Raw genomic sequence first — 23,220 nt, 5'->3', positions numbered from 1 at the left:
AAGGGAGGTAGTAGCTAAGAGGGAGAGACAGAGCTTGATTGTATGTCTCCCCACTTACACTTCATAATCCCTAAGTAAAACTGTTTTTACTTGCTATTCATCTCCTACAAATTTTTTTTGTGTTGAGGTCACACCCGACAATGCCTTGGAATTACTCCTGGCAGTACTCAGAGGACCACATGGGAACTTGGGTTGGCTGTGTGCAAGAGAATGCCCCATCTATCGTATTAAGGCTCTGGTCCCTCCTCTTATTTTCTGCAATATAGTTTGGAAATCTAGATAGTAGGGACTTACTTTCTTTTTCCTGTGAAGAGTCATTCCTCATTCCAGCCTGAAGCCATGACTATCTGAGAATATAATTATTGGGGACCAGTTCCAACACTGTGAAGATCAAGTGAGCCTCAGTGCAGCTTGATGGCTGTCTCTCTAAGGGGGCTGGTGGGATATTCATGTCTACACTGCAAAGATGCTCTTGACTTTACCCATCCTAGTTCCTGCCCCTCAAATCCCCCCATAGCAGTTTCTCAGGGATACCAAGGTGGGTTGAGTAGGAGAATATAGAACTTTTTAAAATAAAATTTTAATTAAATCACAAGACCTTTACAATGTTTCTCATGAACAAGTCAGAGGGAGAGAAAAAAATGTAGAATAGCCTCACTCATCTATGGGTTTTAAGAAAAATAAAAGACATTTTTTCAGTAAGTCTCAGAGACAGAAGAGAAGAGGGCTGAAAGGTCCAGCTCACTACATGAAGCTCACCACAAAGAGTGATGCTTGTTGTTAGAGAAATAACTACATTGAGAACTATCATAACAATGTGAATGAACGAGGGAAGTAGAAACCTGTCTAGAGTACAGGCAGGGGTGGGCTGAGGAGGAGGGAGATCTGGGACATTGGTGATGGGAATGTTGCACTGGTGAAGGGTGGTGGTCTTTGCATGACTGAAACCCAACTACAATCATATTTGTAATCAAGCTGTTTAAATAAAGATATATATATATATAAAACAAAAACAAAGTTGTTCATGATTGAGTTTTAGTCATACAATGTCTAATGTCCAACACCCATCCCTTCACCAGTGCACATTTCCTGCCACCAATATGCCCAGTTTTCCTCTTGCCCTCCCCACAGCCTGCCTCTATGGCAGATACATTTCTTCTCTTTATTATTTTAGACATTATGGTTTACAATATTGTTACTGAAGGAGTATCAAGTATATCACTTTACTTCCTTTCAACACCAAGTAGAACTTTCTCTCTTAAGGCAATTTTTTTCTTTTGCTCACCTTGTCTCCCACCAACATTAGTTATGTACTTCCTCTTGTTCGTATTTCCTATTTTGTTTCACTCACTTAACTCATTAAATTATTTTTTGTGAGAATATGCAATGAATCCAGAAACTGGATGAGGCCAAAACTTTATTGTCCATACAGTGAAAGGTTCATGTGGACTTCATGAACCTCCCAGACACTACTCAGAGATGGCGTGGCAAGCCAAGCTAGGAGGTAGAGCACTCTCTATTCTGTCTCTTTTGCTTTTGTTACATCCACATACCTCACAGCAACAGGATTGCTACCACAATATAAAGAAGCTACAAAAATTATAGTATGGCACTCCATGCTGGATGTGTCCAAGTCAGCATACTTCATTTCTTCCATTTGTGTAATGGGACTCTCTTCTTTCCCATCATACTTATTCCATAATTCTATAATAAAACTTTTTGGTGAGCCAAAGTGTTAGCACAGCAGGTAGGGCAGTTAGTTATCTTGCGTGTAGACCAGCTAGGTTAGAATCCCAGCATCCCATATGGTTCTTCAAGCCATGGGAGTGATCCCTCAAAGCAAAACCAGAAGTAAGCTTTAAGCACCACTAGATGTTGCCCTCAAACAAAGAAAAACAAGCAAAAACCTATTTTGCTTCACAGTCTCCTCCTGAAATACATTTTGAGAACAGAAAAAAATTGGAGATTGGAATTAACTTTTCCTTTCCTTTTCTTTTATTTATTTATTTATTTATTTATTGGGCCACACCCGGCGTTGCTCAGGGGTTACTCCTGGCTGTCTGCCCAGAAATAGCTCCTGGCAGGCACGGGGGACCATATGGGACACCGGGATTTGAACCAACCACCTTTGGTCCTGGATCGGCTGCTTGCAAGGCAAACACCGCTGTGCTATCTCTCCGGGCCCAGCTTTTCCTTTTCATGCAGAGAATATAACCTTACTTCAAAAAACAAACAATGCCACTTCCCAGGCACTTAGATCAAGAGGACCCTGGATGCTGTATGGCTGCCTTAGAAAGGCTGGCAGGACTTGACCAGTGTGGATCTTGACTAGCAACTTCACTGGCAAAGTTGTGATGAGCCAAACAGGAGGGTGTTAGACCTCATTTTTGTGACAACCTCTTTCTGTTGTTCTCCTCACACACCTTACCAGCAACAGTTGCATGATTCCAAAATACAGTTATAACTATTGAATTTCACAGAGTACAATAACTTTTATAAGTACCTCTATGAAGTTGTCTATCTGAAGCCAGACAATCTTTTTTAAATGCATGCCTAAAAAAAGTCATAGATCAAAAGCTCATAACTGGTATGTTTCAGGTCTATGTTCTTTTCCCAGCACCAAAACATAAAAGCACTGGGCACAGTGTGCAAGGTGCTTGCCTTGCACATGGCCAGACCATTTTGTTCCGCAACACCCTGGTTTCTGAGCCAGTCAGAAGTGATCACTGAGCCCAGTCAAGGAGTAAGCACTGAGCACAGCTGGGTATTGACAGCCTCGCACTCCCTCCTCCAAAAGGGAACACTTTAAGTTATAGTTCTAATGGGAACTATATATATATATATATATATATATATATATATATATATATATATATATATATATATATATATATATATAAGCTATATATATAACTATATGTATGTATATAATATATACATATGTAATACACATATAATATATACATATATGTGTATGTGTATATATAGCTATATGTATATATATAACTATATGTATGTAGATAGATAGAGAGATAGATAGAGAGATAGATTATAGATAGAGTTGCAATGGGAAGCCATTGCAAAGAGACAGAGGAAGGAAGACCAAATAACTGGGCCAAAGTCACAAAGTTAACAAATGCAAGAAAAGGGATTTAAAGCCAGGCCGCCGAGCCTGGGTGAAGTCTATGGAATAGAAATGGCAAGTAGGCCGCGCTTGAAACACCTGGCCAGATGTAAAACAGGAGAGGCGCCTTTAAGTGTGATCCTTCCTTCGCTTAACCGGCCCAACTACAGGGAACGATTTCCCTGACGCACAGAGAGAAAAAAAAAAGTCAACTTCCGGCTACGGGAAGGAACGGAACTTCTTTCCCGGAAGTCGTGTTTCCCTGCACGGCACAGATCTCGCGAGGTTTGAGCGGGCAGAAGTGACGTCAGGCAGCGGCTCACGGCCCTCCGGCGGATCGCAGCGGCCCCTCCTCCCCGAGCGGCCGCCTTTTCCCGCGCGAGCTGCCGCTCCGGCTCGGGCCGCCCGCCTGCGGGAAACATGGCGTCTGCCCTGGAGCAGTTCGTGAACAGTGTCCGACAGCTCTCGGCTCAAGGTGAGGCCCTGGGCGGGCCCACGGGGCCCCGGGGACGGGCCTGCCTCCCCAGCCACCACCGGCGCGGACGGGCTGGGACTCTGCCTCGCTAGGCTCCCCTGGCTCGGAGTCGCGGGGCTTAGACCTGGGCGCGATCGAGCACGCCCGAGGTGGGCTGGGCGACCGGCTGCCGCCTCCCCTCCCCGGGCAGCCCGCACTCTGCTCCTCCCTCCCCCCGGCCCGGGCCCCTGAGCACCCGGGCGCTCCGCTTGACAGTTTGGGGGCGGGACTTCCGCCCGACGCCTTCCCGCTCGCTGATTGGTCCCTTCGTCCTCCTTCGCCTGCAGCGATTGGTGCATCGCTCTGTCTGTTTCGGTGCCGCCTGGCCGCCGCCGGACTAGGCCTCGAGCTGCCTCTGCTGGTGCAGGGCGAGTTCTTTCTGGGGTGCTTTTGGGCATTAAGGCTCTCCTTGGCCACACACACCCTAACCCCCAGCTGCCTGCTGGCCCCCGTTCAGTAAGGCTCCTCGCCTATTTTAAGTCTTGCAGACTACCCAGGGAACTCTCACTTTGTTAAACTTCGTTGGAAGAGATAGTATGGTGACCCATATTACTCTGCCCTTTGATTTTTTTTTTCACGCTACGCTATTTGACCCATGCAGCTCTCATAGTGCCCTGGATTTTAAAATAGTTTAGCTGCTGAGTTGTGAAACCCCTTTAACCACCCTGCTCATCTGTAACATAGAATAAGTCCCTGCCTAACAGAAATGTTAAGATTAAGTGAGACAGACCGACGAAAAGCACTTGGGAACAGTGAGTCACATGGTGTGCAGTGAATCGTTACAAATTACTGTAAATGACCGTTGTTTGTAATGAATCCTAGAACATGATGGCCTGGGACAAATCACCTTTTAAGTTCCAGGGGCCTCATCCGGGTTTGTAACAAAGTGATGCTGTTAAGTCTTGTTAAGATGGCTCGGAATTGATGTGCTCTGAAGTTATGCTTAATGAAAGGGACCTTGGCTCTCCCTCATTGCCCGCAATTAGATAAAGCATAGATAGACATAGTTTATTCATGCGACAAGCATGTAATTTCAGCTGTTTAGGTTGTAGTTTGCTTAAAAGATTTGCCTTTGAATTCTGTCTCAGTCACTTTATATTAAGCCATTTATATGAACTAGGGCTGCTTGTGAGCATCAAATGAAATCACTTTGTTTTGTTTTGGATTTGGGGATTTCTGGATCTCTGCTCACACCTGGCAGCCTTGGGGGACTTTTTGGGGTGCAGGTGGGGGATCGAACCCAGGTCAGCATCATGCAATGCAAATGCCCTATCTGCTCTTGTGATTTTCTCATGTGAATTCAATATGCCAGCTCTGTGCAGGACAATGCTTTAAGAAACAGAGATAAATCCGATATTTGCTTTTGTTCCTCGGGCCTCACTACAAATTAGTGTATGTTAGAAAACTCAGAATCGGGGCTGGAGCAATAGCACAGCAGGTACGGGGTTTACTTTGCATCGGGTGACCAGGGTTTAATTCCTGGCATCCCATATGATCCCTTGAGCCTGGCAGAAGTGATTTATGACTACAAAACTAGAAGTACCCCTGAGCACTGCCTGATGACCCAAAAACAACAACAACAAAAAAAGAAAACGATGATCTAAACTGTGCCTTACATAAAGGAAATATAATAATTTACAACTTGCTATGATTAGAGGACATTTCATTTGCCACATGAGTTGAACCTACTTTGGACCCATGACATGTTAACTTAATTTTGATAGTCATTTGGCCATGCACTATCTCTTGATATTTTGATATCTTTTGCACTAGCATTTACTATTCATAGTGACCTGTCTTTTACTATTATCATTGGTGGATAGGGGCTTCCAAGTGATGTTCAATGGACTCAGGGGCTAATCATGACTTAAATCCAGGGTGCTCAGGGCCACATAAATTACATTTTGTTTGTTTTTGTTTTGGGGCCACACCTGGTGACACTCAGGGCTCACTCCTGGTTTTGCGCTCAGAAATCGCTCCTGGCAGGGGTCACCATGCAGGGGTCCTCAAACTTTTTAAACGGGGACAGTTCACTGTCCTTCAGACTGTTGGAGGGCCAGATTATAGTAAAAACAAAAATTATGAACAAATTTCTATGCACACTGCATATATCGTATTTAGAAGTGAAGAAACAAAATGGGAATAAATACAATATGTGGCCCAAGGGCCGTAGTTTGAAGACCCCTGCCGGGGGATCAAACCATGGTTCATCCTAGATCAGCCTTATGCAAGGCGAACGTCCTACTGCTGCACCATCACTCCAGCCCAGATAATCTATACTTTTGAGTCTATGTGTTCCTAAGGGTACTTGAAGTATCATACTGTGTTGAGAATCAAACTGGGTTCTCCCCAGTTTCTCCTTAGCATGCCTTCCAACATATATGTTAAAGCAACTCACCATTGGTTATTAAATTGGGAGAAAAAAATAAATTGAAATGTTTCTCAATATTTCAAATTGTTGTAATAGTACGTAGGATAGTGGGTAAGAGGCAGTTATTTAACTAAGATGTTTCAATTAAATTATTGCTTGATTTCATAACTGCTTATTAATAAGATAAAGTAAAATGATGAAGAGTTGACATTTTCCCAGGTCAGATTATTAATCTTTTTATTTGTTTTTGGGCCACACCCCGTGGTGCTCAGGCTTACCTCTGGCTCTGCACTCAGGAATTACTCCTGTTTTTTTTTTTTTTTTTTTTTTTTTTTTGGTTTTTCGGGCCACACCCATTTGATGCTTAGGGGTTATTCCTGGCTAAGCGCTCAGAAATTGCCCCTGGGTTGGGGGGACCATATGGGACGCTGGAGATCGAACTGCAGTCCTTCCTTGGCTAGCACTTGCAAGGCAGACACCTTACCTCTAGCGCCACCTCGCCGGCCCCAGGAATTACTCCTGGTTGGCTCCAGGGACCCTATGGGATGTCAGGTATCTAACTTGGGTCAGCTGTGTGCAAGGCAATCGTCCTACCCACTGTATTATCTTTCTAACCTCATTTATTAATATCTTGAAGGATAATATCTAATAAAGGCATGAATCTTTTGTTTTAAGAACTTTTGTCTGTTTTTGTTTGAGGGAAACACCTAACAGTGCTCAGGGGTTCTTTCTGGTCTGCACTTAGGGGATGCCAGAGATGGAAGTTGAGTTGGCCACATGTAAGGCAAACACCCTATTTGCTGTACTATTGCTCCAGCCTCCAAAAATTTTGCAGTACAGTGTGATACTAGTGTTTCCTTTAAAAAGTAATATTGGGGCCAGAAGATAGCTGAGTGATTCAGGATGGAGTTAGGAGACACCATACATAACCATTATAGCCTTAGAAGCCTCTGCACTGTCTGTGCACTGGCCCTGGTGGTTCCTGGCACTACAGGACCTTTGCAACTTCGTATCTGCAAGCCCTAACTTTGAACCATCAGGCATAATTGAGTATTACCAGGAGTGACTAACGATGCTCTATAAGCATTACTTAGGAGCTCTGCCCCCTATCCTATTCCAAAAACGTATAAAAACCTCTGAAAGTGTTATCTAAGTTCCTAGCTAGTCATTTAGATTTTAAACATACCATTTAAATGTTTTAAAATAAGGAGAAGGGCTGGAGAGATAGTACAGTGGGTAAGGCACTTGCCTTGCACATAGCTGACAGGGGATCAATTCCCAGTGCTGTGTATGGTTCCATGAGCACCACAAGGAATGATCCCTGAGTACATAGTCAGACGTAGGCCTGTGGTGTGCCCCCCCCCCCCAAATCCAAAGCAATTATAATAATAGAATAAAATAGGAAAAAAATTACTCAACTACTAAATGGAACTAGCTAACATGGGTAGCTTGCACTTCAAAACATAAAAGAAACCTATTTAAAGAAAAAGACAAAAAGGGTCTGGAGAGATAGTGTAGTGAGTAAGGTCTTGCAGAATGGTGAACTACTTTGATTCACAGTACCTCAGATAGTCCCCCCCAAAACCCACAGGAGTGATCAATCCCAGAGCATGGAGCCAGGAGTAAGCCTTGAGCACAGCCAAGTATGTGCTCCCAAGAAAAAAGCAAAAACAGTAAAAGAAGAATTAGGTGAAGAGATTGACACTCCCAGACTTTGGTATGTATGTGAATGTCCAGATCTCATCTAAAAAACAGCTGTAGTGGGATTTGGAAATAGAGTATTACCAACTCTATATTGGGTCTAATCAGAAACGCTTTAAAGTTAGTGAGTCTATTTCATGGCCTAATTACATTTAGACCTAATTAGATTCGGTGCCTTAGATGTTTAAGCATACATTATGGTGATCCTATGGATTATTTGTAGACCAAATTGGAAGTGGGTGTGTTGAACCACACTCAGCAGGGCTCAGGGCTTACTCTTAGTTCTTTGGGGACCATATGTGGTGTCAGGGATAGGGACCAGGCTGGCCCAGGTATAAGCAAACACCCAGTTCACTGTACTATTGCTCAAGCCCAGAAGTTTTTTTTTTTTGGGGGGGGGGGGGGGTTTGGGCCACACTCAGTGGTGCTCAGGGGTTACTCCTGTCTTTGCACTCAGAAATCCTGATAGGCTCAGGGAATCATATGAGATGCCCGGGATTGATTGTTGATCTGACCAGGTTCAGCTTCTTGCAAGGCAAACACCCTACTGCCCTACCACTGTGCTATCACTTTAGGAAATTAATTTTTAAAGCAAGTTTCTTGATGTGCTGTTAAGCAAGCATTGTATTCAGAAGTTAGACAAACACCCGATTTTACTAGACCTCTTACTCCCAAGGTAATGCAAGCATGATGCTGAGAGGATTGATTCACCAGGGGGACCAGGAGGGATGAGGTAAAAGATCCAGGAAAGACTTAGAAAAGAAAGTATATGAGACTGGGAGAGTGAAGGAAAGAACACTAGCATGGAAAATGTGCAGAGGCTGAAATGAAGAGATTGTGGATAGTGAATGAACTTTTGAGAGTGGTTTGATCAAGAGAAGGAGATGTTTGAGAAGTAAATCAGGCTGAGCTTGATTTTGGATTTATTAAATAATTTGGATTAAAGTCTTTGGAGTAAATTGATTAATTTACATTTTAGAAAGATCACAGTAGATACCAGTATAGAATATGGTTGAAAAACTGGGAATAATTGAAGTTGTCAGACAATTTGGAAATTTTACAGTGTAGTCCAGACATGTAGAAATAGCACAGCCGGTAGGGTATTTGCCTTGCACTCGACAGACCCAGGTTTGATTCCTGACTACCCATATGGTCTCCTGAGCTCAGAGCCAGAAGTAACTCTTGAGTGCCATTGGGTGTGGCCTCAAAACAAACAAACAAACAACACACAAAGATTAGTGTCAGAGCAATAGCACAGTGGGGAGGGCATTTGCCTTGCATGGGGCCATCTCAAATTATTTCTCTGGCATCCCATATAGTCCCCCAAGCCCACCAGTAGCGCTTCTTGAATGCAGAACCAGAGTAATCCTTGAGCACTGCCAGGTGTGTCCCAAAAACCAAAAAAAAAAAAAAAAAAGGAAAAAAGAAAGAAAAGAGAAGAAAATAAAATAAAATAAATTTTACAGTCTAGTCCAGAAAGAAAATGATGAGAACCTGAGGCCAGAGTAATAGTACAGCAGATAGGGCATTTACCTTGCAAGCAGCTGACCCAGGTTCAATCCCTAGCATTCTATATAGTTCCCCAAGCCTGGCAGGAATGATCCCTGAGTGCAGAGTTAGGAATAACCCCTGAGCACTGCCTATGTGACCAAAACAGCATCAACAACAACAGGAAAGAAAATGATGAGGACATGAATTAAGGATGGAAAGAGAGAAAAGAATGGAATCAAGATTTAGGAAGTAAAATTGAAAACATTTTTGGCTGCAGAAAAAGACATGGGGGGGGGGGGGCGGAGAGATAGCACAGCGGTAGGGCGTTTGCCTTGCATGTGGCTGACCCAGGAGGGACCCGGTTCAATTCCCAGCATCCCATATGGTTCCCCAGCCTGCCAGGGGCGATTCCTGAGTGCAGAGCCAGGAGTAGCCCTGAGCAATGCCTGGTGTGGCCCAATGACCAAACAATCAATCAATAAATAAAGTTTTTTTTTTAATGAAAAAGGCAGGGCCAGAGAGATAGCATGGAGGTAGGACACTTGCTTTGAATGTAGAAGGACGGTGGTTCAAATCCTGGCATTCCATATGGTCCCCCGAGCCAGCCAGGGGCCATTTCTCAGCGTAGAGCCAGGAGTAACCCCTGAGTGCTGCTAGGTGTGAACCAAAAACCAAAAAAAAAAAAGAAATGGGTGGAGATAGTGGTGATAATAATGTGTACATTTCTGAATCAGGATTCTGGAGAAAAAAATAAAGAAAAAAAGTTGTATCAATTTAGAAATGTGAGACCTGGCCTTGAAGCCACAAACAAGGTCACTTCACTTCTGGCCTTCTGGGTTCTTACCTGAAATAAAGGGGATATAAGAAATCGTCCTGGGGGGTAGAGAGATAGGGTTGTAAAGTAAGGCATTAGCTTTGTATGCAAGCCAACCTGCCTTCAGTCTGACAAACCACTTATGATTCCCCTAAGCCCTACAGGAGAGATCTCTGAGCACAGAGCCAGGAGTAAGCCATGAACACTTTTAGGTGTGACTAACTCCACATGCTATGATCCCACTGGGGATGGGGGAAGTGGGTCTGAAGCAGGGTCATCATGCAAATGAATAAGCTATGATAGTCATAAGGGAGAAAAGCATGGAGTCAGGTGGCTTCTATCCTGGTCTCCAGGCTCGCCAAACAGAAACCTCTCTCTATTCATTAGCTCAAATCCCAACTGGGATGGGGAGAGTGAAGTGAAAGATAAAAGTATCTATTGTGCTAATCCAGGGGTCTCAAACTCGAGGCCCGTGGGCTGCAAATGGCCCTCTGTACAACATTTTGTGGCCCTGCCCTAGAGGAATCTTTTTTTGTTTTGTTTTGTTTTAGTTGTTTGGGTCACACACCCCAATGTTCAAGCTTACTACTGACTTTGCACTCAAGGATCACCTGACTTTGCCTCCTGCGGCTCCCAGGTAAATTGAATTTGAGACCCCTGTCAGCTAATCTTAGTCTAGGTGTCATGTCAAAGGGAAGAGTAAAAGAAAAGAACCTGGGGAAGGTCTTTGTTTTGGATAAAGCAAGGTATACTCCATCAATTGGGAATACCCCAAAAACTAAAAGGTCAGAGCAATAGTACAGCTGGGAGGATGCCTTGCACATGGCTGACCTAAATTAGCTTTGGGCCACAGTACTATATTGGATCCTCCAAGCCTTGCCAGGAGCGATCCCTGAATATTTATAGGTGTGACCCAAAATTTCCCTATGCCCCCCCCCCCCCAAATAACCAAGAAAAGAAAGAAATCATCTCAGGTGCTTCTTTAAGGTTAGTGGTCAGACATTTTTTTTTACTTTAGTTAGTGCTGTGTCTGAATGATGGTATTATTTTTATTATTTTTTTCAGGGCAAATGACTCAGCTTTGTGAACTGATCAACAAGAGCGGGGAACTTCTTGCGAAGAACTTGTCCCATTTGGACACTGTACTTGGGGCTCTGGACGTACAAGAGCATTCTTTGGGCGTCCTTGCTGTTTTGTAAGGGATATATTTTATGGTTTTATGTTTGCTAAAACCAAACTGACCTTTTTGGCTTTATTGAAAGTAAAACATGCTGTTATGAAGGTCTTTTCAGATTTAGAGTTGTTTCATAGTAGTTACATGTTACTACTTACCATTGCTTATTACATTTTGTTCTGTTTTATCAGTGTTTAGCTGATGCTTATATACATTTGGAATTTATTTTTTTAAATGAATGGCTATCTTAGTGTGCAATCAACCAGTTTGATCCCCAGATTCTCATGAGCTCCAGGATCACTCCTAGAGTGATTCCTGAGCCCAGAAACCAGGAATAACCCCAGAGCATTACCAGATGTGGCCCCAAAACAACAACAAAAAACAAGAAAAGTGGGCTGCAGAGGTAGTACAGAGGCCAACCAATTTTCTGTCCCCGGCATCCAGTATGATCCCTCAACATGGCCAGGATTGATTCCTGAGGACAGAGCCAGGAGTAACCCCAAGCATTGCTAAGTCTGGCCCTTCCAAAACTAAATATATATATATATTTACTGGATTTGGCCTCCTGCAAGGCAAATGCCCTACTGCTGTGCTATCACTCCAGCCCTCAGTGCTTTCTTTTTAAAAAAAGAACTTTGGGGCCGGAGTGATAGTGCAACAGTAGGGCAATTGTCTTGAACGAGGCTGACCCAGAACAGACCTCGGTTTGGTCCCTGGTGTCCCATATGGTCCCCCAAGCCAGGAGCGATTTCTGAATGCATAGCTAGGAGTAACCTCTGAGCGTCACTGGGTGTGCCCCCCCCAAATAAAAACTCTTTTACTTGTAGTAGTAGTGCCTAAGTGTCTATAGCCTACATGATTTTTCTCCTAAAATTTATCTCCTGCCCACTCAAGAGTGTTTAAGATGGTTTCTGATGGCACCATCTGTCAAGTGACTCCAAATGAATTAAGTCTTTCTTTCCAGCATTCCCATTCTCCTATTCTGCCCATCAGCTAGCTTGTCTCTTAGATAAACTCTGCTCTTGTCTGATTTGTGACATCAGCATCTTTAACCTGAACCTTTTAAAGCCTTCGTCCACTTCCTTTCTTTCTTCAGGATGTTCTTTTCTCAGGAAAAGTATCAACTGGCATTTATGTCAGTACTGTTTACTCATTATAATTAGTACATAGTGCTAATAGCATTGATGTGCAAGAAAAAAACATTTGTCAATTTTTTTAAGACATGGGAGATAGCTCAATGGGCTGAAGTATTTACTTTTTGTGGACTGAGTACTGTCATATATGACCCCAAAATAAACTAACTGGTTAGAAATTCATCTTCACTTTTATTCCCAGTTATTGGATAATCTGATAGGTGACCTCATCTAGTGAAGTTTTCTTTTTGAGATTTGAACTGGTAATGCATGTTTTACTTTTGTGGTGCTGGGAATCAAACTTTTTTTTTTTGGTTTTGGTTTTTGGGTCACACCCGGCAGTGCTCAGGGGTTACTCCTGGCTCTACGCTCAGAAATCTTCCCTGACAGGCTTGAGAGACCATAGGGGATGCCAGGATTAGAACCACCATCCTTCTGCATGTAAGGCAAGCGCCTTACCTCCATGCTATCTCTCCAGCCCCTTATGTTCTATTTTGATTATGCAAAGAACCAGACTTGGTTCTTTGAGAATCTCATAGACTCTGGTAATTTTTTTTTTTTTTGTTCTATTTTTTTGGCCACTAATGCTGGTTCCTGAGGATTAGCCCTAGCTCAGGGCTCAAGGGATCCCTTTGGTCCCAGGATTAAATACAAATTTCACTACAGCCTTTTGAGCTTTCTTCTCCTATCCTCTAATTCTTAATTTTGAAAAATTTTATGGCTAATTCTCAGAGGTTTGGAGTCAGGATAGACATTTGACCTAAATTGCTTCCACATTTTTCCAATTGAAGTATCAGCATAAATTAATTTTTTTCTTTGTATTTTAGGTTTGTGAAGTTTTCTATGCCCAGTGTTCCTGATTTCGAAACATTATTCTCACAGGTTCAGCTCTTCATCAGTACTTGTAATGGGGAGCACATTCGATATGCCACAGACACTTGTAAGCTAAATAACATTTTACTCTTTTTCATTGAATGTCTTTTGCCCTTATAGTCATTTATATTATCATTTTGTTATTGTTATGTCTAGTTGCTGGGCTTTGCCATCAGCTAACAAATGCACTTGTGGAAAGAAAACAGGTAAGAAATGTTATTCAAGTTTACAGTTTTCTTATATAGCTAATTTACACAGTGAACTAATTTGTTAAAGTTCTGGACTAGTACTTATCATTCTAACACTTAGGTACATGTATAGTTGCTTCAGAACACTCAAAAGGTTTTCTAACAGAATAGCTAGTTCTTTTTTTTTTTTTTTTTTTTTTTTGGTTTTTGGTTTTTGGGTTATGCCCGGCAGCACTCAGGGGTTACTCCTGGCTCTATGCTCAGAAATCGCCCCTGGCAGGCATGGGGACCATATGGGATGCCGTCCTTCTGCATGAAAGGCAAATGCCTTACCTCCATGCTATCTCTCCGTCCCCCAGAATAGCTAGTTCTTATTACATCAAGTGAAGATTAAGATTCAAAGAGAAGTGCTGCCCCATAGTTACTGCCTCTGCTTATTTACAGAACTACCATTCTAATGCCTCGTTTGTTTGATAGGCTGATGCTTTTAAAACTTTTAACTCCTGGGGGTTGGAGAGATAATATAGTGGGTAGGCACTTGCCTTGCATGTGGCCAACTCAGGTTCAATTCCTGGCACACTGAGCAACATTAGGAGTAATCCCAAAGCAAAAACCAGGAGTGAGCACTGAACATTCTGAGGTATGGCAAAGAGAGAAGAGAGAGAGAGAGAGGAGAGACTAAGACTTTTAGCTTCTATATCATTTTAACTTTACAAAAATTGTAAGAATAAAGAAATCTCATTCACTTTCACATAGATTCTCCAAATGTTAAATTTGCTTACCTTTTTTTCTTTCTGAGCCAATGAAAAGGAACTTATTATTATGATACCCCATACTCTAGATATGAATGTTTTCTAAAAATTAGGACAATCTCTTGTGATTATATAATCATAATGATTAAAATAAGGACATACCAGTGTGTAAATAAAGTAATTAAAGAAGAATAAGGAAATCACTGTTAATCTAGTACTAGTCTTAACATTAATAAATAAAGAATATTGACTATATTCAGATTTTGCCCATTGTTTCACCAATATCTTTTTTTTTTTTCTTTTGTTTCTTGGACCATCCCCAGTGATACTCAGGGGTTTTTCCTGGGTCTGTACCCAGGAATTACTCCTGGCAGTGCTAAGGGAACCATATGGGGTGCCAGGATCAAATGTAAGTTGGCTCTTTGCAAGGCAAGGGCCCTACCCACTGTACTATCACTCCATCCTCTTACCACTGTTCTTTCTAACAATTACAGTTCTGATCATGAATACCATAGCATTGTCATGTATTTTTAGTCTCCTTTAATCTGGAACAGTTCTTTGCTATTTAGCTTTCGTGATACTGACACAGCTATCATTTTGGGATTTTTTGGTTTTTTGGGGGGTCCACAGCTGACAGGGTTACTCCTGGCAGGCTCTGGTGACCATATGGGATGCCAGGGATTGAACCTGGTCAGACATATGCAAGGCAAATACCCTATCTGTTGTGCTATTGCTCCAACCCTTAGGATTATTTTTAACTTGAAATTGGATGTTAAGACTAGTATTGTAGGGGCCGGAATGATAGCACAGCGGTAGGGCATTTGCCTTACATGTGGCTGATACAGAATGGACCTTGGTTCGATCCCTGGCATCCCATATGGCCCCTTGAGCCAGGAGTGATTTCTGAGCACAGAGCCAGGAGTAACCCTTGAGCGTCATCGGGTATGGCCCAAAAAGACGAGGGGGGGAGAGGGGAAGAAAGAAGGGGGGTAGTGTAGGGGCTGGAGCATAGTACAGTGGTAGGGCATTTTTTTTTTTGCATGCAGCTGACCTGGGACCTACCCGAGTTTGATCCCCAACATCCTCCATGGTCCCCTAAGCTTGCCAGGAGCGATTTCTGAGTGCAGAGCCAGGAGTAACCCCTGAGCACCACCAGGTGTGGCCCCAAAACCACATAAATAAACAAAATAAAAGACTGTAGCATAAAGACATTAAAAATAGAAATAACTAGTTTGTAAATTATAGGAGAACTGAATAAAATTATGGCTTAAAAATGATTTTTAAAAATCCAGTCATTATGTAAAACATAAGTTATTCAGCTAGCTTTTAATCATGTCTCCTGTCCAGAAACTATACCTCACTTGAAACTCATTCTTTATATTTATAACCAGGCCAGAAATAGTTCATTTGTAGTTTGTGCTACCTGTGTCAGCAGTAACCTATTATAATATATAGAGTCATATAATAAATGACTTTAACACATTGGTGCTGACTTGTACCACAATGGCTAATACTTGAATGCGACAACTATCACTAATTGCAATGCCAGCATCAGTGTGCTAAAGAGAATTTATGGGTGATACTTTGACTGCTCTTTAGGATATGGCTAACTTCATTCAGAGAGAGATAAAAAAGGCTGAGTGTGTGGGAGGCCAGGTTTGATCCTCTGCACTACAGATTTTACCCTGAGCACTGCCAGGTCAACCCTGAGCACTTCTGAGTGAGACCAAAATAAACAAACAAAAAAAAAGAAATGCCCAGTATCTTTAATCATGTTAAGTTCTTACAACATACTCATTAAATGTAGCTGATTTATAATTTTTCATTTGTTTAGCTGTAAATATAATGATTTATTGAGAAAGTAATACTGTATTTGGGTATCAGTCTTTATTATAACAGTAACTTTATTTGGGGCTGGAGAGATAGCACAGCAGCGTTTGCCTTGCAAGCAGCCGACCCAAGATCTAAGGTGGTTGGTTCGAATCCTGGCATCCCATATGGTCCCCCGTACCTGCCAGGAGTGATTTCTGAGCAGAGAGTCAGGAGTAACCCCTGAGCACCGCCAGGTGTGGCCCAAAAACCAAAAAAAAAAAAAAAAAGTTAAAACAATAACTTTATTTGAAAAATGGTGTTGAGAATTGGAGAGATTGTACAGGATATAAGGTATTTGCCTTGCATGCAGCCAGCCCTAGTTCAAATCCTTGGCCTACATATGGTTGCTCAAGTGCTGCTAAGGGTCATTCCTGACCACAGAATCAGGAATAACCCCTGAGCACTGCTGGGTAAAGCCCAAATCTCCATTCCACCTTCCCCATTCCCCACTAAAAAAAGAAAGAAAAAAGAATGGTGCTGAGTGATCATATGAAGCAGCTTAAGAAAACTTTCTGACTGAACAGGGACAATTACCTTAGCAAGTATGGAAACCTCATGTTATTATTTAAAGGAACCTATCAATTAGTGTTATTTTTCATTTGTAAGTGTCAACATAAGATCCAATATGCTGCCATCTTTGAGAACTTATCTGAAAGAGATGTCATTTCTGACAGCCCCTGCGAGGAATTGGCATCCTTAAGCAAGCCATAGACAAGATGCAGATGAATACAAACCAGCTGACCTCAATACATGCTGATCTCTGTCAGGTAAGAAGCCAAATAATGCTACTTACAGTGAGCCAGAGATGAAAGATTGATTGTGATTTTGCTTAACACTAGTTTAGAACAAATGAAGGCAATTTAGTGGGAACTTCTTATGTGTAGAAGTTGAAATATGTAGGAATATCTACTTTTTAGTAAGGGATTTTTCAGCAGTTTACTAGATGCAAATTGTAGAATGGAACTCAGTAAAGTTGCAATGTATCTAGAACAGATAGAATTATATTTTTTAAAAGTCAAGGTGTTGGACTGGCCTTAGCTCAGCGGTTACTTCGCAGTCAAAAGCTTTGCTTTGAAACCAATCACCTCTGGTGGTGGTTCGAGTCCTGCAGGTGCTTTCCAGTCCTGAAAAGGAAAAAAAAAGTCAAGGTGTTGAAATGATAGTACAGTGGGTAGAGTGATGGCCTTGCACACTACCTACCTTTTGGATCCCTGGCATCCCATATGGTTCCCTGAGCACTGCCAGTAGTAATTCCTGTGTGCAGTACCAAAAGTAACTCCTAAACATCACCAGGTGTGGCCCCCAAACAAATAATACAAAAACCCTCAAGTCATTGTCTTTTTTTTTACACCCTGCCCCGTCATTGTCTTTTTAAGGAATTTAAAATAAAAAAACAATAGCTTTTTAGACTTTAAAATGTTACTTGTGGGGCCAGAGAGATAGCACAGTGGTAGGGCATTTGCCTTGCATGCAGATGACCCAGGACAGACCGTGGTTCGAATCTTGGCATTCTATATGGTCCCTCAAGCCAGCCAGGAACAATTTCTGAGCCAGGAGTGACCCCTGAGCACTGCTGGCTGTGACCCAAAAACAAAACAAACAAAAAAAATACCCACAGTGTCACTTGTGGTGCCTGAGTGATAGCACAACAACGGTAGGGTAGTTTGCCTTGCACGCATTTAACCCTCGACAGACCTGGGTTTGATCCCTGACACCCCATATGGTCCCCCAAGCCTGCCAGGAGCGATTTCTGATTGCAGAGCCAAGAGTAACTCCTGAGTGCTGCTGGATGTGTCCCAAAACTAAAAAATAAAATAAAGTGTTACTTGTTTAGGGCTGGAGCAGTAATTGATCAGGTAGGGCATGTGGCTGACGTAGGTTCAATCTCCAGCATTACATATGGTGATTCCTGAAAGCAGAACCAGGGGTACCCTACCCCCCGTGAGCATTGCTGCATGTGGCCGAAAAATAAAAACAAACAAACAAAAGACAACCAAGTATTTTTTTCTGTATGCTTAAGGAAATGGAATAATTTGTCCACATTTGGATATTTTTATTAATCAAGTGTAAGACAGAAATATTGCTTTCAGTAGCTTTCTGGAAACTTGATTTGTTCCTTCTGCTAATTGAAGGTTTAAAATAAATTTTTCAGCTTTGTTTGCTAGCAAAATGCTTTAAGCCTGCCCTTCCATATCTTGATGTGGACATGATGGATATCTGTAAAGAGAATGGTGCCTATGATGCAAAGCACTTTTTATGTTACTACTATTATGGAGGAATGATCTATACTGGGCTGAAGAACTTTGAGAGAGCACTCTACTTTTACGAACAGGTAATTACTTCCCTAAATGTCCTTGAGGTTGCTTTGAACTTGTGTGATAGAAGTGTATCCTCCTGTAGCCATAAACCTGGGACTCAAAATCTGAAATGGGGAATTTTTCAAAAACTTTGTGTGGAACGAGAGAGACAGTCCAGAGAGTAAGGCACTTGACTTGCACATGTCTGACTGCAGTTGCATCCTCAGCACTACCTATGATCAACCTCCATTCCCCCAGCACCACCAGTTGCAGTGGAGGGGAATAAAGTACTAATTGTGGGGGTTTATTTAGGCTTTCCTACTTGCACCCTGTCTTCTTTGAGTAGAAATTTATACTTCTTCAATTTTACAACTTACTTTGCTTATAGGGAAGAAGTAAATGATCTTTGAAGAATCTTCATGATCTAAATCGTGTTTTGTTAAGTTTTGGTCAATAAATAAAACATTTTCATAATTCAAAATTCAAAGGGTGGGCCCGGAGAGATAGCGGCGTTTGCCTTGCAAGCAGCCGATCCAGGACCAAAGGTGGTTGGTTTGAATCCTGGTGTCCCACATGGTCCCCCGTGCCTGCCAGGAGCTATTTCTGAACAGACAGCCAGGAATAACCCCTGAGCATCGCCAGGTGTGGCCCAAAAACCAAAAAAAAAAAAAACAAAACACACACACACACACACACACACACACACAAAATTCAAAGGGTATTAAGGAACACACTGAAAAGTTTCCTTCCCCCTTGTTTGTGTTTGTTTAGTGAGACATGTGTTGCAGTTTGGTGCAGTTGTCTGAGGTTTACTCAAGTCTGAAAAATAGATCTTCAGTATTAGCTGATACCAATATGTGAGGCCCAGAGCAATAGAAGAGGAATCAAAAGACTGAGGAAGCCAGGAGTCTGGTAAACAGTTTCTCCAGCAATTCAGCAGCAGCCATCCAGCAGGGGTGGCAGAGGCACCTAGCCCTAGGCAGAGTCTCCTAGCCCACCAGCACTTCAGCCTGGGGCTTTGTATACCCCTCAGGCCAACTGACATCTCCACCCTTAAAGGGACAGTGTCTGCTTATGGCTGAGCAGGGGCCATAAGAGTTCGTTTTCTTATTTCAGTGTTTTTAAGATAAAGGAATCAGTGTTTTTGAGATAAGCTCCTGTGCATAGAACACATTAAGCCTTCAAGAAGCTCACAGTTTAGTGAAATACTGGCACATAAATGCACATATCACTTCAGTAACTAAGCATTCCACAGTGAGTTGGGGTTGCCAGGCATTGCCCTAGGGAATTTGAGAAAGGTCACCAGAAGATGCTGATGGACAGAAAATATCATAAAAGAATGTGTAGTCTAAAAATTACCTAGGTAGCTTCTCCATGCACAGTAAAGCATTTACACTTTTCCAGGAAACTGTAAAATGCATTCCTTTATCACCATTGAATGAATTTATTTTAAATCCCTAAATAATTGGTAATCAAAAACCATCAAGACGAAGTGGTAGGAAATTATGCAGTGTGCTTGACAAATATTTCTTTGGGGAACACACCTGGCAGTACTTGGGTTTCTCCTGATTATGCACTTAGAAATTACTCCCGGCAGTGCTCAGGGGACCATATGGATGCTGGGGATCGAACCTGGGTCAGCTGGTGTAAGACAAAAACACCTTACCCACTGTGCTATCACTCCAGTCTCACATTTTTTGTGGGACTGGAATGATAGAACAGTGGATAAAGAATTGGCTTCGCATAGCCTCACTGCCTGGGTTCAACCCTCAGCCCCACCAGCATTCATCCCTGAGCACAGAGCCAGGAATAAGCACTAAACACTGCTGGATGTAGACTTGCTCCCAATAAATGGAAAGCAGCTTCATTATTTTCATAGCATGCTATAGACTGATCTCCTTAGTCTACCAGTCTCAGCTTTTTGTATTGATGCTGGTATTAAACTTTAAAGCAATAATTTAGTGTCGATCACTGCATGGATTCTTATGTACTTAGCTGAACATAGACTTAATATCAGAGGAAGTGCCAAGTGCCTTATAGACTTGGATTAAGTTTAGGAAGAAGAAAATTAAAGGACAGTTATAGAATCGTACTCTGATACAGGATTTTCATCCAGAATATACAAAGATTTTTTACACCTCCACCTAAGATAACAAATAATTTTAAAACTAAGCAATGGTCGGGGCCGGAGAGATAGCATGGAGGTAAGGCGTTTGCCTTGCATGCAGAAGGACGGTGGTTCGAATCCCGGCATCCTATTGGTCCCCTGAGCCTGCCAGGAGTGATTTCTGAGCATAGAGCCAGGAGTAACCCCTGAGTGCTGCCAGGTGTGACCTCTCCCCGCCCAAAAAAACAAAAACAAAACTAAGTAATGGGTCTGTATAGACATCTCTCCAAAGAATAGCCAATAAGCTCATGAGAAGACGCTTATCGTCTTTAGTTATCAGGAAAATCCAAATCCAAATGGAATACCTATTCACAAGCTAGAGTTAAAAACGAGATACTAATCGAGGGGCTCGAGAGGTAGTACAAAGTGCTTGCCTTGTTTGCAGCTGGGTTTGAGTCCCCTGTCCCCATATGGTCTACCCCATCCCCATTATCTTCAGAAGTGGCCCCCAAAATCAAAACGAAAAAAAGGTTTGGAATTAAATAATGATGATAGGTAGTGATATCCAGGGTAAATTTTATATGAATTATCTTGATGCAATTCTTTAAAATCATTGAAGCCTCAGGAATTTACTCCTAGCAATGTGTAGGGGGCCAATAGGACTTCACCTATTGGTACTAATGTATATTGTGCTGGAAATTAAACCCAGGGCCTTGCCATATACTAAGTATGTACTGTAGTACTTGAGCCTTATACATGATTCCTGTATTGTTGTTTAATCGTGGCCACCCCCCATGGTGTAGGGAGCATGGAGGGTGTATGTCAACAAGGGCTACATGGTGCTGAGATTGAATTCAGGACCTCACAGATGGTAAGCATATGCTCTACCACTTGAACCATAACCCTGTCCCCCATTGGTTAAAGTGATACATGTGGTTGATTTCTCTGGTTTGCTCTCTTACTTGAACATTTTTCTTTTGCACAGGCTATAACTACTCCTGCTATGGCTGTCAGTCATATCATGTTGGAATCCTATAAAAAGTATATACTAGTTTCTTTGATATTACTTGGCAAAGTACAACAGCTACCGAAATACACATCTCAAATTGTGGGTAGATTCATTAAGGTGAGTTTTAAAATATAACCTATCTCACGTGACTAAATCTATGGGGGATATTCTTATGATAATGGATCTGTAATTGTATCATGGTTAGCTCTCAGCAGTTTCAAGTTAGCAGACATATATTAAATATCTACTGAGAATTTTGGGCTGAGGTCCTAGCATTTTTTTCTAACTCCATTCATTTCTTTTTTGTTTTGTTTTGGTTTTGGTTTTTGGATTTTGGATTTGGGGCCACACCCGGCGGTGCCCAGGGGTTACTCCTGGCTGTCTGCTCAGAAATAGCTCCTGGCAGGCACAGGGGACCATATGGGACACTGGGATTCGATCCAACCACCTTTGGTCCTGGATCGGCTGCTTGCAAGGCAAACACCGCTGTGCTATCTCTCTGGGCCCTATTCATTTCTTATACTCTGATCTCCTGATTAAGTAGAATGTTTCTCAAGAGTCCAGTCTTAATTCTGAAATATATCTTTAGAACCTTTCCCAGTTAAGCAATTCAAAAGGATAAACAAAAAGAATTATCAAAATAATAGTGTAATTTTATTCTGTTATTTGAGACTATTTCAGGATATCTTTTTTTTTTTTTTTTTTTTTGGTTTTTGGTTTTTGGGTCACACCTGGCAGAGCTCAGGGGTTACTCCTGGCTCCACGCTCAGAAATCACTCCTGGCAGGCTCAGGGCACCATATGGGATGCTGGGATTCAAAACAATGAACATCTGCATGAAAGACAAATCTCTCCGGCCCTCAGGACATAATTTTTAAATATTCCAAGTGAGACTTATATGATGTCCTGTTGAAGATAGCCCTGTTGTGGTTTTTAAGGCTATAGGTGTGCCCTTCTTGCCTATATTGGGGGTGGGGGGAGAGCGGAGAAGGTGGTTGGGGTTGGATTCAGCTCTTGAGACTTAACGGAAAAGTGATGGACAGAGTAGAAGCTTAGGGAGGAATTCTCAGTCATTTTGGAAAACTCTCAGGTATTTTCCAGATAGGTATTGTTCTGGCCTGTTTTAGAAGCAGAGCTTTCATAAAGTAGGGTTTTCATGATTTCACTTGCAAGATTTGGTGCTTTGTAAACATAAATAGTGAAAAGAGCAGAGTTTTAGAATATAGGCTAGAGTCTTTTCATGTGTTCCTCATGTGATCCACATTCTTTTGAATCTCTGTCCCAGTTTCTTTTTATTTATTTATTTTTTGGGGGGAGGTTTTTTTGGCTACACCTGGAAGCACTCAGGTTACTCTTGGCTCTGTGCTCAGAAATCGCCCCTGGCAGACTTGGGATTATATGGAATGTCGAGAATCAAGCCCATGTTGGCTGCATGCAAGACAAACATGTTACCGCTGAACTACCATTCCAGCCCTTCTGTCCCAATTTTTTAATATTTAAAATAGAGAATAGGGACTAGAGTGATAGCACAGAGGGAAAGGCACTTGCCTTCACATGACTGACCCAGCTTCTATCCCTGGCATTCCATATGATCCCCCAGCCTACCAGGAGTGATTTCTGAGTACAGAGCCAGGAATAACTCCTGAGCACCACAGGGCAACGCCCAAACGGCCCCTTCCCCAATGTAACTAAATAAAATAGAGTATAATATGTATTAAATGCCCAGAGCAGCTCAGGCTCTAATTAGGCCCGTGGCCACTGTTAATTCTTTTGTTCTTATCCTCTTTTCTAATTAGCTCAA

General features: G+C 42.2%; 1 protein-coding gene across 1 annotated transcript in view; it reads left to right on the top strand.

Annotated features, from left to right (window-relative positions):
• The first annotated feature begins 3,447 nt into the window (after positions 1 to 3,447).
• The window catches only part of COPS3 (COP9 signalosome subunit 3), a 33,574-nt gene continuing 13,801 nt past the window's right edge, over positions 3,448 to 23,220 (top strand). Inside the window, exons 1-7 of the mRNA XM_049776906.1 lie at positions 3,448 to 3,599; positions 11,081 to 11,210; positions 13,150 to 13,262; positions 13,352 to 13,401; positions 16,682 to 16,774; positions 18,160 to 18,339; positions 21,397 to 21,537. Of these exons, the coding sequence (XP_049632863.1) occupies positions 3,545 to 3,599; positions 11,081 to 11,210; positions 13,150 to 13,262; positions 13,352 to 13,401; positions 16,682 to 16,774; positions 18,160 to 18,339; positions 21,397 to 21,537 (762 nt within the window). The 5' untranslated portion in view covers positions 3,448 to 3,544. The remainder of the gene's footprint in view (positions 3,600 to 11,080; positions 11,211 to 13,149; positions 13,263 to 13,351; positions 13,402 to 16,681; positions 16,775 to 18,159; positions 18,340 to 21,396; positions 21,538 to 23,220) is intronic.

Source organism: Suncus etruscus, chromosome 7 (genome assembly GCF_024139225.1).
Source record: "Suncus etruscus isolate mSunEtr1 chromosome 7, mSunEtr1.pri.cur, whole genome shotgun sequence".
Lineage (NCBI taxonomy): Eukaryota > Metazoa > Chordata > Mammalia > Eulipotyphla > Soricidae > Suncus > Suncus etruscus.
The sequence above is the reverse complement of the archived record's forward strand: the minus strand, read 5'-3'. Positions and strand labels throughout refer to the sequence as shown.